We start from the raw sequence: 18,198 nt of genomic DNA on the forward strand, positions 1-18,198 counted from the left end.
GGAGACGGAGAGGAACGGCAGGCAGCCATGGACACACCGGAGCCCCCGACGGACCCGCGGAAGGCTGAGGTTCTCCTGCTCCCTCTGCTCCCGGTCGAACCCTGGAGCGCCCGTTCCCACTGAGGTACTGTGCTTCGACACGCTTCCCTAACTGCTTCTGTGACCTGCCTCGTGAGATTGAGACAGTGGCAGCATTCAGAGAGTGGCAAAGTCAATCAATCTCTAATCTGTGTCATTTCTTTCACTGCAACCATTATTCATTTTTGTGTATATTCTCCTCTTTCTTGAACACAAGTGTCATTGCTAGTTGAATGAATTATACAATAATTGAAGAAGTTACAGTGTCATACTTTTTTGGTCAGAAGGGGATGCACTTCATTTTTCGATCATTAGAAGTTTTGCTGTTAAACTTTTTTCGGTGAGAAGTGGATGTACTTCAGTTTTCGGTCCTCAGAAGTTTTGCCGGTTTTGTGTTCGTGTCTCATTTGCATTTTGTTCACTTCATCTGACTCAGATTAATGCGTTCGCTGCATTCCTTGTCTTTAAATTTATTGATGACGTTGACTTACGGTATAGATTGAGCATTGCATTGTAGAAGGCTTGTGAGCGTGGCGTGTGAAGACTGTACATTATTTCACACTGATTTTTTTGAACGTCTACAGAATGTCTACAGAGCAGGGAAAAGCTGGTCAGCTGGTGTTCAGCACTGATTGTGGTGGGTGTTGAGCGTTGGCAGGTGGACAGCATGTGTGCCTTGGGGGGGTTGTGTGTGTGTGGGGAGGGGGGGGGGTGGTCGATGTGTGAAAAAGGTCAGGAGCCTTGCTGTTTTTGGCCAGAGGCCAGTCTCACATTGACCACTCAACACCTGACATCACCAGCAGACGCTCATTTCTCAGCCACATGGCTGTCTCTCGCGGCCTGGCCTGGCCTGCCATGGCGGCTCTTAGTCTGTTAGCTCGTTCTGAAAAGCTACTTTTTAAAAATAAAAGTTTAGGACAGGGGTTGTCCGGTCTTATCCGAATAGAGCCGGTGTGGGTGCAAGTTTTCTTGTTTTAGGCCCAGCGCTACGACTACCTGGTTAAAATTAATTAGCTAATTATGGTCTTCAATCAAGGCCTTGATGAGTATAGGATCAGGTGTCTCAGTGCTGGGCTAGAACATAAACCTGCACCCACATCTGCCCTTTTTGGAAACGAGATGTGGTAACCGGGGGAAACGGCGTGTGTGTGTGTGTGTGTGTGTGTGTGTGTCGGTGCGTGTGAGGGTAGTGGTGTCACAGCTGAGGGCTCGAGCTGGAGGCAGGCGGGTAAGAGCATGTCTGGAACATGCCGGAATCAGAGTTTTTTTTTGGGGCTGGGGGGGGGATGGGGGGGTTGATGCAGGAGAGGAGAGTGCAGTTATTCCAGGTTCCCCTGGGTGAGTGCAGTTAGGCTAAGCTCCTTCCATGAACACTCCTTATGTAAGGGACCCTCTTTTTCCCTCCACAGTCCTCCCTCCCTCTCTCTCTCTCTCTCTCTCTCTCACCTCCTGCTGCTAAACGACAGGCTGGGCCCGGGTTCTCTCTGTCCTCCGATGTATTTATTAACTTATTTTAATTGACTCTTTCAGGGAAGCAGATCCTTACAAAGAGACATGGAGACAGAGAGAGAGAGGGGGAGAGAGAGAGAGGGGGGGGAGTAAGAGAGAGAGACAGAGGGAGAGAGAGGGAGAGCGAGAGAGTTAGTTGTCAGCATGAAATCTTAGTTTTTAATTACAGTGAATTTAGTTCTCTTCATTACTGTACCTTGGCTGTTGCTTCAGTTACTTCAGTGCAACTTCATTTTTCACTTAAACGTATTATCCTTTTCTTTTCTTGTCCTACCTGCTGTGTGTTTTGGATTTAAAAAAAAAAGTTTTCTCCAGTACACTGCTGTACCAGTATAGTGTCAGTGCATAGAATCAGTTCCTCGTGATCGTACACCCCCGATGGAGGCTAATGTTGGGATCAGATGGGAACCGTAGACTGTATTTATAAGAATCTCTGTCTGGCTGTGTGATGGTGACTAAGCCCTGTTGTCGTCAGAGGCGTCTGCGTACCCAAGTGAGCGTGCCTGTGTGTGCGTCCGTGTGTGTGTGTGTGTTTTGTGTTTTGTGTTTGTCGCTGCACGTGGGATAGTTTGAGTGTGTGACGGCGTCTGGTAATGTCTGATTACTCTGTGCAGGCTGGCTGGTTTGTATCCTCTGTCCCTGCTTCCATTATGGAGGGCACAGAGCAGCTGGGTCTGAGCCATTCTCTACTGTACACGGAATTTGAATTTCAACAACTTTATTTAAACTAGTGTCAGCGGCACGACAAACAAAACCCAACCAAAAAACCCCAAAATGTACAAATATAAAAGAGAGGACAAGACAAAACATCAAAAATGGGTTGGACATGATAAGACTAAACAAGGTTAACGTTCTTTTGTTTCACCGTACAGAGAGACAGAGACAGGGATTTGGACTCCATTTAGCTCTGTTTCAGGGTGAGGGACCAGCCTGACCCCATGAGAATTTTAGGAGTTTATGTCGCTGTGGCGGTGACTCTGAACCCACTGCCAGAGCTTCACACTGTTCAGACCGAGAAGGTTCCGGAAACCTCTGCGAAACACGAAACACTTGTACTTACTCACTTGTGATGCGGCGTAGAAAACACTGTCATTTCAATATTGTTCCCAGCCTAGCATCCTCCTTAATTATAATGTGTTTCTCCTGATTCGCCTCATCTTTAATTTTCTCCCCAGTCATCTCCCTCTTCCCTCCCTTCCAACCCTATAATTCTTTATGTTTGAAATGTTATTTTTATTTATTTATTTTTATCTAGACTGCCATCCCAGTTTTAAAGGTGGTAATATCTAAAAGCAACGCGTGAGAACATGGACACTGTCATGTAGTTTGTTGGCGCTGTAAAGATGACGGGAAGGTCACGTCTGCGCTGTCGTGCTCATCGCTTTCTCTACGGCCCCGCCACTCACGTAGCGTCGTAGCGAAGGAGTGCTGATGACCTCACCTGCTCTCACTTTCACACATGACAGAACTGAATGTCTCACCTGAAGCCAGAAAAACCCAAATCAATCAATCACTACCCAAGCAACACAATGTGGATGAATGAAACAATCCCAAGAATTTGCCGTCCTTTTTTAAATTGATAGTAACTTATTTTTTTTTACCTTTCCGTGTATAATCCTAATTATCTGTGAGAAATGCCTGTTCAGTGCAGTTACCTTGTTTAAATGTGAACTGAGGATACCCGTCCCCCCCCCCAGCCCCTCCTGCACAATCTGAAGCACCTGCCCCATCACCTGCCAGTCAGGTGAGGCCCTGAGTATGTGCTACTATATGTAGCTGAGTGACAGATGCAGTGAGCCACCCTCTCCCCCTCCCTCCACTGCTCTGTATATTCAGCATGTAAAACCACAGAGACACGCACAAGCATGCATACACACACGCACACACGCAACACACACACACACACATGCATACAGCACACATACATACACACACATGCACACACGCACACACACACACACAGACACACACACACATGCATACAGCACACACACATACAGCACACATACACACACACACATACAGCACACACACACACACACACACACACACATGCATACAGCACACATACATACACATACTGTACACACACATGCACACATACATCACACACATACAATACACACATGTACACAGCACAAACACATACACATACTGTACACACACACACATGCACACATGTATACAGTGCATACACACATGCACGCACACACGCACATACATCCAGCATACACACACGCACAGACACACAGTCCATTCACACTGCACAAAACTCTCAAAACCATTCACACAGCACTCTCATAAGAAAGACAAGAAAACTATTTCCACTGTAACCAAATTGTTGTGCTGAATTTGAATTGAACCTAATCCACACAGCTCCTGGTGTGAGTAGTCCTACAGTCGCAGTGTCTTTCAGAGTGGGAAGGTAAACCTTCTATGTCCACACACCTACCTGTCCGTCCACCACGCAGGTGAGATTGAGGGCCCAGTGGACACGTGGTGCTGTTAGTGTATGTGTTCAGACAGGCAGATCCGCTCTGTTTACCTCCTGCTGCCCTTTCCTTTGCTTTGAGTGGAATGAGAGGGGAGCTCAGACATTCGGGGAATGCAGAGAGAGAGAGAGAGAGAGTCGGCGTGCGACCGAGGGGGTCTTTTGGGGTGTCACGAAAATGAACACACTCAAAATGGAGGCCTGTTTTCCAGTCAGTGGTCTTGCAGTCACACCGCCTTTGCCATTTTTGTGCCCGTCCAGTGCACATCTATGAGCTGCAGGTCGATTCACTATCAAACGGTCCATTTATATTTAACAAACTTGATATAGTTTTTATTGTCTGAAGCAATACTGAAGAGAAAACTGTAGAAAGCACAGTGTCAATCCCTACCAAATATACAGCAAAACATAAACACCACACCCTGAGAGCCAAACATTTCCTAACTAATTACAATTTCAAATTTATGCTCCCCTCAAGAAATGCTTCATAATTTGAAGCATAACTTCATCACCACACAATTTGTCTCCTTCCCTGCTATATCATCACCCTCCTTTCCGTTGACTACATGCAGGTTTTAAGAGACAGGAAAGCACATCGGCAATAGCATCTATTTTTTGGCTGTATGTCCTGTACGACTGTACAAGAGAGATGTGTTTACCTGTACAGGTGCATAGCTGGGTCTGTACAGTGGGATGTCTCTACCCATCCAGGTGTATAGCTAATTCTGCACAGAGATGTGTGTCTACCTGTACAGGTGTATAGCTGGGTCTGTACAGAGGGATGTATCTACCTGTCCAGGTGTATAGCTAATTCTGCACAGAGATGTGTGTCTACCTGTCCAGGTGTATATTGGTGTCTGCTCAGAGAGCTGTATGTACCTGTCCAGGTGTATAGCTAATTTTGCACAGAGAGATGTGTCTACCTGTCCAGGTCTATAGCTGAGTCTGCACAGAGATGTCTCTACCTGTCTAGGTGTATAGTTGAGTCTACACAGAGGGAAGCATTTACCTGTCCAGGTATATAGCTGAGTCTGCACAGAGATGTCTCTACCTGTCCAGGTGTATAGTTGAGTCTACACAGAGAGATGGATTGTAACTGCAACCAGTCATGCAATGATCTTCTCCCAGCACAGATCAGAAAGCTCTGCTGTTGATCCTTTTATCCTTTTTTTTGTTCCGTTTTTCTGGCTTCCCAAATACTGGCTTTCCAGGCACTGATTGCTTTTCTGTAGAAAAGCCAATCACATCTGAAGAACAGTAAAGCAAAGTAGCTATTTCTTATGATCTAAATGCCCTGATAAATTAGGTTTGTGACCTTGTTTTTAATTTACTTGAGAAATTTCCTCATACAAGGACACATAGTACCGTGTACTTTTTTTTTTCTGAAAACTCATTTTTCAAACTGGCAGTGGTTTGCTCTCAATGCTCAATATGCTGAGTCTTAGCTCAGACTGACTATGATAAAATGACACTAATCTGTCGGTGTGATATGATTGTTCTGTTTTATTGCAGTTCTTTTACGGGATGGGAGTGGTGCTAAACTAGCCTGCAGTATTTTGTCATCGGTACCAGGGTGTGTTCTGTACACTATCGCATTTCAGAACAAAGCCTCTTCACTAACCTGTGTCTGTAGTATGTACTCAGATAACAATGGGAGAGTAGCAGAAGCAAAAAGAAAATTCTGTCTTTGTTATAGAGAGAGAGAGAGAGAGAGAGAGAGAGAGAGAGAGGCAGAGAGAGAGAGGTAGAGAGACATAGAGAGACAGACTGAGACAGAGAGAGATGTCGACTGACTTCATTTATCTTGTAGGTCTTGAGGCGTGTACCTCGACAGTGGCACTTGTATAGCTGTAGCTTTGTCTATCTCTAGCAGCCTTTGCTTACCATACGAAATGCACTTTTGGGAGTCACTTTGGTTAAAAGTGTCTGCCAAATGACTGAAATGTAATTGTAATAATATGGCACAAAAACATCTTCAAGGATGTTCTGCGCTCTGTGATCTTCAAAGGACAGAACATTCTAATTGCACGTTGGACTGTTGCTTTGCGCAACTGTATTAATGTGATTATGCGTGATAATTCTTACGTCTGTGTAGTTTGTTATTATCAACTTGACAACTTTGTCATCAGCCAAACTGAAGACTGGTCCGCTTAACTACTGAAAATACCAAGCCTGTTTGATTCCATATTTATTCAGAATGTCTGTTTCACGACCAAAGCCGTTTAATATTACTCTGGGGGGGAGATCAGAGTTAGGTATGCCCAGTAAAAGGCCTTTAATTAATCAGCCTGTTTGATTCCATATTTATTTAATTCGATATTTATTAAAATTTATTTAAATCGATTATCCGTTTAATATGACCCTGGGGAGGTCGGAGGGCAGTATGCTCAGTAAAAGGCCTTTAATTAATCAGCCTGTTTGATTCAATATTTATTTAATTCGGTATTTATTTAAATGTATTTAAATCGGTTATCCCTTTAACAAGACTCTGGGGAGGTCGGAGGGCAGTGTGCTCAGTAAATGGCCGACGTTCATCGCTGCGTGTGCGCAGTCAGGCTTTGTTCGAGCGGCGTGCGCTTCTGTTTTTGGAGCTGGGGACAGGATGTGCTGGCGCGGTGTAAAGTGGGGACGTAAAAAAAGCCGCAGATGTCCCGGCGTTTACCTGCGAGGCGCCCCCCCCCCCCCCCCCGAGCCCTCGTGGCCCTGCTCCTTTGTTCTTTCTGAGCCCGTTGCGGTGTCAGTTTCAACTTGTGGTTGCCGGGGAAAGCACCGCGATGCCATTGGTGCACTTTTTAGAAGACTATTATGACTGACTTGCTTTAAAAAATAAAATCCTCCTCCTCCTCTTCTTCCTCTTTTTCCTTTATTGCCATTTAGGGGGCATTTGTCTGTACCTCGGCAGTGTAGTACATTGGGTGAGGTGCTGGTCTTGTAAACTGAAGGTTGCAGGTTTGATTCCCAGATTGAACACTGTCGTTGCACCCTTGTGCAAGGTACTGGACCTGCATTGTATATCTGTATATTATAGTTTATATCCAGCTGTATAAATGGATTCAATGTAAATAATATGTAAGTCGCTCTATATAATGTATATATAATCTGATGCCAGTGTGTGGTTGTCAGTGTGTCAGCCCCCCCCCCCCCACCTCCATTGTTTGTGGAGGAAAAAGCTCTGGGCAGCGATTAGACTGTCACTTTGCAGTGTGTATAAACACAGAAGGGGGATTTCCCGTTGGGTGTGGCAACCCTGGGACAGCTCACCTGTATGCGTGCAGAGCAAAGGGGGTCAATCTCTTCAGTGCTGAAGAACGACCCAGTTTTTTTAATTAAAAAGAAACCCAACTTCCAAAAGCTTTTGTACCACCCTTTAAACTTATTCTGAAGGTCACCACCAGGCCACTTTTTGATGCTGCCTCGATGCGGAATTCCCTGATTCTATTGGGCCGTTAGTCTTGTGCCTCGAAAAACAAATTTAGGAAACGTCAGCGTTCGAGAGATATAATGAGCGGCACTGCAGAGGCTGCAAAGCCCAGTTTTATGGTCTAGTTCAGAGGGGGAAGGTAGCCTTGGCTCCGTAGCCTTGGCTCCGTATACTTTGCTGCATCCTGTGTAATTTCCCCTACCCGCTCATTCTTTTCGTTTGATATTGGGATGGCAGGTATGCCATCCCACCAAGATACACCTTGGCGGGGCGGCATGCCCCATACCTATACGGCACCGAGAGTTTGGCACTGTTCAGGGTTTCCTACAGAAAAAAACCACAATCACCACAGATAAATCCTCACACAGAGATCTACCCTAACCAACACTTATCAAGTTCATGCCCTTTCTTTCATGGAATTTAAAATGAATTCCTCAACCTGTTTTGAAGTCAATCTGCTTTTTTCCCCCACTGCCTGTCTTCATTTGTTTGTTAAGCTGGTTTATGGCCAGAAGTCCACTTCTCTTGAGATTACTCGTTTAACTGTTAATTGATCTTCTTTGAAGAAGCAATTAACAAAGTGGTCTATTACTGCGACCTTCGAGTGTCCACATGCAGCGGGTCCCAAACTTTTTCGACCTGTGGACACGTAAATTTGAGCTTCGAAGTCTCAGGGACCACCACACCATGTAAGGACAGCGACATCGTGCGTTTCATCATGACTGACTGTAACTGCTGGGGACCGGCGGCCATGTTGTTAGAGACCAACGCCGGTCCATGGACCGGTGTTTGGGAACCATGGTCCACGTGTATAAATCCATCCATAAAATTAACATATTTTTTTGGAACGTATTAGGAAAGGAATTTGCATGTCGTGATCCCCAACCCCCTCACCCATGGCTGTGCCCCCCCCCCCCCCAATCCCCCCACCCCTCCTCTTGATGGGACTTCCAAGTTTCAAGTCACTCTGTCATGGTGTCTGTCTGTGGCGGGGCAATTATAACCCAGGTGTGACCCAGGCCTGCCACTGTATAACACACAAACAGAACCCAGCAGCCCAGTGAGTCTCACCAAACCGCCATTGGTCTCTGTTTGCCTTTCTAAGACAGAGGGCGAGGGGAGGATTTGCATGGAAAGAGCAAAACTAGAGGGGAAAAAACACTGGCCCATGCCTTATGCAGGACATTTGGCTTGTTTTGCTGATTCAGTGTTTTTCATGGGGTTTTTAAAAGCTGTTGAAACAGTACTCTGGGTCTGTCGATTGCGTTTAGAGAGGGTGTGGGGGTTTAGGGTGACTGTAGTGCACCTTCAGTGAACATGTGATTTGCCATGATGGTTGTGGTGTGTTTTTCGCCCAAGTTTTGCTTACACTGCTTTCTGGTGAAAAAAATTGTGTGTGTGCGTGTGTGTGTGTGTGTGTGTGTGTGTGCGCTTGCATGTGTGAATTGTAGTTTTTCATTGAAAAGTCTTTCTCATTTCCTATTCAAGATTATAACTGGAGAGATATGAAACTCAATGTGCATAATTTCTGCATTTTCTCACATTTTCAGACCACCAAAGGGCAGTTGTGGCTGAAAATGAACCATAATAAAACCATCATACATTGATTAATACATGAATGGGGACGTGTTTAAAATGGACTCTTTATCATTCAGTTCATTTGCTTTTTGACAGGTGAATGGTGTGTTTGGAATTATTGAGTGTACATCAAAACAGAGAAGATTACCTGTATGAAGTAGAAAGCAGGACCTGGTCTTGTGACCTAAAGGTCACAGGTTCGATTTCCAGGTAGGACACTGCCATTGTACCCTTGAGCAAGGTACTTAACCTGCATTGCTTCAGTATATGTCCAGCTGTATAAATGGATGCGATGTAAATGCTATACAAAAGTTGTTTTAATTGCTTGGGATAAGAGTGTCTGCTCAATGCCTGTTATGTAATATTGTGTGTTTGTGTGTGTGATAGTGAGAGTGTGTGTGTGTGTGTTTTACCTGGGGGTTATCTGTCTTCATATAGGGCTGAATGATAAGGATGGTTAGCATTCCTTTGGTTTCTCCAATGGGACATGGTGGTTGTAAGTACGTTATTTGTCTATGAAAAGAATTTAAATGTGACCACAGTAGCATGAAATGAGAGCAAGGAGGAATGTAATGGTAGTAATGCAACTGTAACAGACAGACATTCCTGCGTGTATCTGTGTCTGTTCTGCATACATAGATCAATGGGTTAGTCAATAGGGGGTCATTGACGTCTACTCCCACCTGACCTGTGATGACTATGCAGTGACGCTGAGGGCAGGTATTAGCTCTCTCTCTCTCTCTCTCTCGCACACGGGATGTTCTGAGAGCAGAGCAGGTGCTCACCTGGAGAGACGGCACCGAGGGGTGGGTGCAGTGTCGGTTGAGCCCGAACGCGGCATTTATAGATGATGGGGTTGGATGCAGGTAAGTACAGGGGCTGAGATCATCGCCGTCGGCAACCCCGTAATTACAGCAGGAAGACGTAGCTGCGGCAGCAAGGCCCCCAGTCTGGAAGACCTCGTGTCCCAGTTTTCTGGATCCCTGACCAGAATAAACACCGTGGTGAATCCGCACCAATCACGAGTTTGCTCTGCTTGGGAGAACCTCTGTGCCGAGACGTATGAACGGCCCGTGAAGTCGAGATTTACAACAGAAGCACGTTTATGTGGTGGCTTGAATTCGTTTATGTAGTTTTGTTCAAATCTTTTTTTTGCATACAGTCAAAGCTTGATTGACCTTGTTCATCAAGTGTAGCAAGGACCCTAGAGAGTGATGTCAGGCTGATTGCCCACCAAACCTCAGATGAAGAGGTCTTGGAGGGTTAGGTGGATTTGTTTAGCTAATTAAGATGCTGGTTGATTAGGTAGGTAAATTTAAAATAAGCAAGATTATGATTTTATCTGGAACGTCCTTCTGAACTTTACAGTTGATGACCACATCGAGTGAGAACCTTGACCATCCTCTCCCCTTCTTCTCTCTCTCTCTCTCTCTCTCTAGCTCCCGTGTGACCGTTCAGCCATGCTCCCTGGATATGGATTCTCCCCTTTCCCTGACTTCCAGCCTCACCTGCACGCCTTTCTCTGCCGCGGAAACAGCCCCGACATGTGGATCCCGGGCTCACCCGAGTCCCAGGCTCTGACGGAGGCCCGCAAGGACAGGCCGTACCTGCGGCCCCGCCACCACGTGGCCGTGTGCCAGGAGGAGTCGCTGGCCTTCTTCGACCTGCCCGACCCCGGCTTCGGCGGCCTGGGCTTCCCCCCGCCGGTCCGGCGACCTCTGACCCCTCTGCCGGTCCGACGACCGTTGACCCCTCCGCCCGAGTCCGGGCCGGTGGGCTGGGCGGACCGCGGGGTCGCGAGGGCGGACGAGGGCGCGGGCCGCGGGCCGCGTGGCGGCGGCGCTGCTAGCGAGGACGCACGAGACGGTGAGGAATCCGGAAACGCCCCCGCCGCCGTCTCTCTCTTCCTCCCTCCTCCCGCGTCCCTCCTCCTCTCCCTCCCGCTCTCCCCCCGTCTGTCCGGCGACAGGGAGTCCTTCCGCTCCCGGCGGTCCCGTTCGTCCACCTCCTCTTCCTCCCTGGGCTCAGAGGCGCAGAGCGCGGACGCGTGTCCCCTGCAGAGGCGAACCTCACAGGCCTACCTCAAGGAGAAGACCATCCGTGAGTACTGGGCCACCTCTGATACTTCCATAGCTCTCCTCCTTCCTTCACTCCCCCTGTCCTTCACCTCTGTGATTTATGGACTCAAATCGTTACATGAGAAGCTCCTTCCATTGATTTATATGATTTGTAGTTAACCTCTAACCTGACTACCAGTAACCTAGAAGTACAGGTATGTGTTAACCTTGGGGTTGTTCTGTTGTTCTAAATCCGGTCATCTTCATGCCTGGTCCTGGCGGGCCGCAGGGTCTGCTGGTGTTTGTTCTTACTTGACACTTCATCGATCGATTAAAGCGGTCGATTACACAGTTACACTCACCTCGCCTGGTTTTCTTGGGTCTGAACTGGGTGCTGATATTAAGACGTAAGACAAAAGCCAGCAGCCCCTGCGGCCCACCAGGACCAGGACTGAAGATCGCTGCCCTAATCAGTAAGCTGGACTCGTGTGTCGCATTTTTGTGTTTCAGGGCGCAAGATGAGGGTGTATTCTCCTGAGAGTCTGAGCGACGAGTCTCTCAGCAGCCCCGGTATGGACAATGAGTTCCTCTTCCCAGGGCCGTGTGAAACCTTTTCAGAGGAGGAGGAGGAGGAGGAAGAGGATGAAGAGGAGTTGGTCTCCCCGGAACTGTATACTGCCCTATGCACACCTCCTCCAGCAGGGGGTGCCAGAGAGCCTCGAGCAGAACTGTACTCGAAAGCGCCTGTGCTGGCTTGTGGGGCCGTTGCGGACAGAAAGAGGGGAGACGAGGCGGAGGGGGCAGAGGGGGCAGAGGGTGCAGAGGGGGCAGAGGGGGGCGAGGGTGCCGGAACGTCGGAGAGCCCGGTGCCCCCGGCCTCCCAGCCCCGCGCGGCGGACCAGGAGCGGCGGCGGTTCTCCGCCTCGGAGCTGATCTCGCGGCTGCAGCTGTCCCAGCGGAAGAGCTCCTTCGCCCTGAGGCTGGGCAAGTCGCTGTCCGCCCGCGTGGCGTCGCGCGACCGCCAGGCTCCGCGCAGCCTCAGCCCCGAGCGTGAGTCCTCCGAGGGGGGCGGGGGGGGCGGGGGGGCGCTCCCCACTCTGAGCCCTGATTAGGGCAGGGCGCTGCCGGGTGGCATTCCCAGGCCCCGGGGCTATAATATCTACCACAAATTCTCAGACTGTTGGGTCCCACCCCTCCTCCAGGGCCTGGAACAACGCTGATGTTGGCCTTTAATGTAGACATTAATGTAGACATTCATTTATGTAGACATTAAATTAAATCTAGAATTCAGTTTAGTGTCGACATTTCGTCCAGGCCTGCTGCAGATATTTATAATTTATAGCTCATATGAAGAACATTCTTTGAAAATGTCTGTACTGTCAGTTTGATGCACCTTAGGGTATTAAATTTAATCAGGCTATCAGAAGCGAACATGTGATCCCATCTCTTTTCTCTTACTGTCTCTCAATCGACACAAGCATTTGAAGAAAAAAATCTCCCCTCTCTCTCTCTCTCTCTCTCTCTCTCTCCCTCCCTCCCTTTCTCTCTCTCTCTCTCTCTCCATTATGTAGCAAAGCCCAGCCACAGACATCGTAGGTCAGTGGCGTCCACTGATGTTGGCTCCCAGAGTCCTGTGGGAACTGGCCCATCGCTGCCCTCTGTTGACAGCAACATGTCATTACATCGGCGGTGCCCCAGACTAAGGTGATATTCATCATTATGAAGACGCCGTGAATAAATTAAAAAAGCGTTTAGTTATTACTTTACAGTTTTATTCCATTAAGTTACATTACATACATTACATTTATTTGGCAGACACTTTTATCCAGAGCCATGTACAAAAAGTTGAGTTACTGTAATATTACCCTGTTATTATGGCATGATGACTTTGGCATGATCAGTACTGTACTCTCATGTCCTCATTCCCCTCAGTGTCAGAAAGGACTCCATAGAGGAGGATGTGTGTGCCACGCCCAGTCTCACCTGCAGCAGTCGCTTGTCCCGGTTCCTCCCCACCTGTAAGACTCTGTCCTTCTCCTGTCACTCCCCTGCATGTTTTAATTCAGGGCTGCCCAACCCTGTTCCTGAAGATCTACTGTCCTGTAGGTTTTCACTCTTACCCAAATTCAATCCCAAATGAATTTAATCTACTAATTATCAGCTTAATGAGATCTCTAGCTATTGAATGAGGTATGGCTTTTCACGGTTTGGAGAGACGGTAGATAGGATCTAGTGAACAGCCCGCTTAATTTATCTCAGTTTTTCCTTGTTTGTTCAAATATACAACCATGAATTACATGCAAAAGTTCATTTAGAGTAATTTTCATGTACCTTTCTACACCAACCTGTACCAGTCTCTACATGAAATACATTGTAATTAACCAAGTGTAAGTCTTCCAGTAACTAAGGCAGGTTGTATGGTTTTTTGAAATCTTATTTTATACCTTCATCTCTCTCTCCCCGTTAGCGATGCTGTACCAGGAGTACAGCGATGTGGCCATCAACAGAGAAATCCTGCGACAGCAAGGGGCGGAGCCTAACGCGGAGGAGGCGGGGCAAGGGGAGGCCACGCCCCCCGGCAGCCTGTCTCCGACCAGCTCGTTCCGCTCGTCGCAGGGCTCCATCTTCTCCCTGTGGCAGGACATCCCGGACGTGCGCACCAGCGGGCAGCTGCACTCCTTCAGCGACGAGGAGCGCAAGCTGCAGGAGGTGGGCTACAGTTAGAGTTAGACGGTTCCCAAACCTGTTGCTGGAGATCTACCGCCCTGTAGGCTTTCATTTCAGCCTTAATTATGGCACCCCTGATTCTACTGATTAGCAGCTCAATGAGATCACTGTTCCCTGTTGAATGAGGTGTGCTTTGTCAGGGTTGGAGTGAAAACCTTACAGGATGGTAGACCTCCAGGAAGAGAGGTAGGAACCACCGAAGGAGAGATTGTGGGAGAACTGGGAAACACATGTGGCAGTGTGGTGTAAAGGATTCTGTATGCTTCAAACAAACCGGCTTTGTCTGACTATGTCGGACAGTGTTGTTGTTCTTCATACCTTTTCCAAAGTAGTTAAACTTGAAGGTGGGTCGAGAAGGCGCCCATGATAGAAAGGAGTGGGATTATAACAGGAAGTAATCATTACAGCCATTTGTAGAGAATTTGTAGGCCACCTGAAACCCTGCCCTTTGCACACCTGGCCAATTGCCGTGGAAGCCAGGTGTACAGTTCGGAATTTTGGAAAGTGAGACATATTGTCCAACTCAAACCACCCCAATCCGACTGTCGGACAAAAGGAACTTTCCGCCACTATCCGAACGGCCTTAGGACACTGCCATTGTACCATTGAGCAGTGTACTCAACCCGAATTGCTTCAGCATATGTCCAGCTGTATAAATGGATAAGAGTGTCTGCTAAATGCCTGTAATGTAATGGAAAAGAATGAGGGAACACCGGGGCGACATAGCTCAGGAGGTAAGACCGATTGTCTGGCAGTCGGAGGATTGCTGGTTCAAACCCCGCACTGGGCATGTCGAAGTGTCCTTGAGCAAGACACCTAACCCCTAACCTCTAACTGCTCTGGCGAATGAGAGGCATCAATTGTAAAGTGCTTTGGATAAAAGCGCTATATAAATGCAGTCCATTTACCATTTACCAACACGGACAGGAGTGTTAAAGAGGGAGGCGGAAGACAGGCGTGAATAAAAGGAGTGGACGGACTGAAGGAAAGCGTGATGAGAGGGGTGTGATTGAATTACGCAGTGGGAACCGGGGGCAGATTAAAAAGGCTTATTTGGGTGCTGGGCGGGGTCGTGTTTCTGGCTCCTCACTGTGCCCTCCCTCCCTCCCTCCCCCCGCCACGCCCAGGCCAAGTTTGAGCTGGTGACGTCGGAGGCTTCGTACGTGCGGAGCCTGGCCATCGTGCTGGAGCACTTCATGCTCTCCCAGGAGCTCAGCGACTGCATGGGGGCGCAGGAGAGGCAGTGGCTCTTCTCCAAGCTGCCCGATGTGAAGGACGTGAGCGAGCGGTGAGGGGCGGGGTCGGACCGGGGGGGTGAAACCTGGACTCGTGGGTCCGGGGTTTGGGAAACTGTGATCACGCACCAGAGGGGCTGGTTCAATTTTGGGCCGCCGGGCCACTATTGGACAATGATTACATTCTCCCCTGTTGGTTTGATCGTATCCTGGGGCGAGGGAGATTGTGGTCACAAAATTTCATTCAGTTCAATTCAATTTTATTTGTGTAGCGCTTTTTACAGAGAACTGTCACAAAGACGCTTTATCGACCAAACATTGGGTGGAATTGTGTTAGTAGCCCAAAAGTGACCCAGAGGCCCAAAAGTGAACTGGCCCCTCTGGCATCTGCCAGAATTGCCAGGGAGACACCATACAAACAGGCATCAGTGCAGGTATAAGGAAAGAGTGCAGGTATTGAAAAGGAAACCTGCACTTCTGCCAGGTACAGGATGAAAGGTACATGATGTTTTTGTCTTTGATGGGGTGAAAACTTTGAAGTGGCTCAGGCAGTAAACAAACTCACTATGGACGAGGGCTGGGCCCTCAAGCTGACATATTGTTAGTCTGCGTCTATTATCAGTCAACTGTGACTAACAATCCATAGCGAGATGCAGTTACTTTCTGATATTCAATAAGAACTCCTTATAAAATTGAATTGGGACTATGAATATTTTAAGAGGGCTGTGTGTCTCTCCTCCAATCAGTGCACTTCTGTTGCACACTGTGTGTATCATACTTTCCACAGTTTCCATTAACCTGCAGTGCTGCTCATTGGGGGAGCCCCTCAGACAAAATGGTACTGTGAGACCATATGTTAATGTGAGCTGAATTAAAAAAAATGTTTATCTGTTTTTGATATAGGTTTGTGTTTGTGGGTCTCTCTCTCTCTTTCTTTCTCTCTCTCTCTCTCTCTCTCTCCATCCTTCCTTCCTCCCTTCCTCCCTTCCCCCCGTAGCTTCCTGCAGGACCTGGAGCACCGTCTGGAGGAGGACATTCTCCGCTTTGACGTGTGCGACATCGTGCTGGCGCACTGCCCCGCCCTCAGCAGGGTCTACCTGCCCTACGTGACCAACCAGGCCTACCAGGAGCAGACCTACCAGCGCCTGCAGTGAGAGACCCCCACTTCCTGTGTGCCACTGCTGCTAGCGAGGAGATCACTGTTTCCTACGTGAAACCTGTAGCTACGGAAGAGATCCTTCCAGTACCTGTAGTGATGGAAGAGCATCCTGTTTCCTTAACTGTAGCTGAGGGGAAGATCCTGTTTCATTATGAACTGTAGCTGAGGGAAGAGATCCTGTTTCATAGTACACTGTAGCTGAGGGAAGAGATCCTGTTTCATAGTACACTGTAGCTGAGGGAAGAGATCCTGTTTCATAGTACACTGTAGCTGAGGGAAGAGATCCTGTTTCACTGTAAACTGTAGCTGAGGGAAGAGATCCTGTTTCATAGAACTGTAGCTGAGGGAAAAGATCCTGTTTCATGTACTGTAGCTGAGGAAGAGTCCTGTTTCATAGTACACTGTAGCTGAGGGAAGAGTTCCTGTTTCATAGTACACTGTAGCTGAGGGAAGAGTTCCTGTTTCATAGTACACTGTAGCTGAGGGAAGAGATCCTGTTTCATAGTACACTGTAGCTGATGGGAAAAGATCCTGCTTCATCATAAACTGTAGCTGAGGGAAGAGATCCTGTTTCATAGTACACTGTAGCTGAGGGAAGAGATCCTGTTTCATCGTACACTGTAGCTGAGGGAAGAGATCCTGTTTCATCGTACACTGTAGCTGAGGGAAGAGATCCTGTTTCATCGTACACTGTAGCTGAGGGAAGAGTTCCTGTTTCATCGTAAACATGCATGCGTGATCGCGACTGGGCACGATCAGATGGAAGCCAAATGGAAAGAAAACAAATCCTCCTGATGACCTGATGATCAGGGGCCTGTTTGAGGACTGTGTGATGACATTTTCAGTTTACGCTCCCGCATGAATTGGAATTATGCTTCTTTTTGAGAACCCGACGAAACCTGTTTTGCGGTGTGATTGACAGTCGGTGCTCGTGACGCTGACGCCTCCTCTTCCTCCCGCAGGCAGGAGAACCCCCGTTTCCGCGGGATACTGGCGCGCCTGGAGGAGGACCCCATCTGTCAGCGCCTCCCGCTCGCCTCCTTCCTGATCCTCCCTTTCCAGAGGATCACGCGCCTCAAGATGCTGGTGGAGGTACGCTATCGGCTAATTACTCACACATGTTAGCGGCTGTAACTGCAGTAGCCACAGCCAGCTCATAACCATGAAACAATGCAAACATATAGAAAACAGGAATGAGAAATTAGAAAATTTCCTAAATGTCCTGGAAAATCATTAGTTGTTCTGGACAATCAGATATTTGTAGTGTTGTGTTATAAGCCAAAACCACAGGTGCCCTGGTCTGTGTTCACAATCTACCCCACACTGCCCCCCAATCAACAATTGCAATCAATCCCCCATCCATAATCGCACTCTCCCTCTCACATGGAATGTCCTGTAAAATAATGTCTTGAAAACAGTGGGAACTATAATGAACTATAGCAAAAAAAAAGTCCTGAAGAAAAGTCCGGAGGAAAGAAAGGATCTGCGGATGGACTATGCTCTGCTGCGTTTGTGTTTTTTCTCTTCCTGTTTGTTATTTTCCCCATAATGAGCTCTTTTTCATGGTGCAGAACATCCTGAAGAGGACAGCACCAGGCTCACGGGATGAAGACACGGCCACCATGGCATTTAATGAGCTGAAAAAGGTCATTTAAACAAAATTATGGACGGGAAAAATGTTTTAAAAAATATTCCTTAAAAGCATGATTTCTTCAGAGTCTGAGGCCAAGTGCATTTGTCTCATGCGTCACCTTGTTTGAGATGAGGGTTGTGACTTAATGCATAATTTAAGCCAGGGCTGTCCAACCCTGTACCTGGAGATCTACCGTTTTGGAGGTTTTCACTCCAACCCTAACAAAGCCACACCTCATTCAACAGCTGGAGATCTCGTTGAGCTGAGTTGAATAAGGTGTGCCAAACTAGGGTTCAAATGAAAACCTACA

General features: G+C 47.8%; 1 protein-coding gene across 3 annotated transcripts in view; it reads left to right on the plus strand.

The window, feature by feature from the left end:
- LOC135235338 (rho guanine nucleotide exchange factor 19-like) overlaps nt 1-18,198 on the plus strand; it is a 22,384-nt gene continuing 4,186 nt past the window's right edge. The window contains exons 1-10 of one of the 3 annotated variants that reach the window (XM_064300734.1): nt 1-124; nt 10,517-11,177; nt 11,645-12,184; nt 12,706-12,838; nt 13,067-13,152; nt 13,602-13,843; nt 14,989-15,149; nt 16,094-16,246; nt 17,218-17,347; nt 17,827-17,901. In XM_064300734.1, coding sequence (XP_064156804.1) covers nt 10,538-11,177; nt 11,645-12,184; nt 12,706-12,838; nt 13,067-13,152; nt 13,602-13,843; nt 14,989-15,149; nt 16,094-16,246; nt 17,218-17,347; nt 17,827-17,901 — 2,160 coding nt within the window. In that variant the 5' untranslated portion in view covers nt 1-124; nt 10,517-10,537. Of the gene's footprint in view, nt 125-9,153; nt 9,288-10,516; nt 11,178-11,644; nt 12,185-12,705; nt 12,839-13,066; nt 13,153-13,601; nt 13,844-14,988; nt 15,150-16,093; nt 16,247-17,217; nt 17,348-17,826; nt 17,902-18,198 lie in introns of those variants that run through there. The other 2 variants (XM_064300736.1, XM_064300735.1) reach the window with 2 other exon arrangements.

Source organism: Anguilla rostrata, chromosome 11 (assembly GCF_018555375.3).
Source record: "Anguilla rostrata isolate EN2019 chromosome 11, ASM1855537v3, whole genome shotgun sequence".
NCBI classification, from domain to species: Eukaryota; Metazoa; Chordata; class Actinopteri; order Anguilliformes; family Anguillidae; genus Anguilla; species Anguilla rostrata.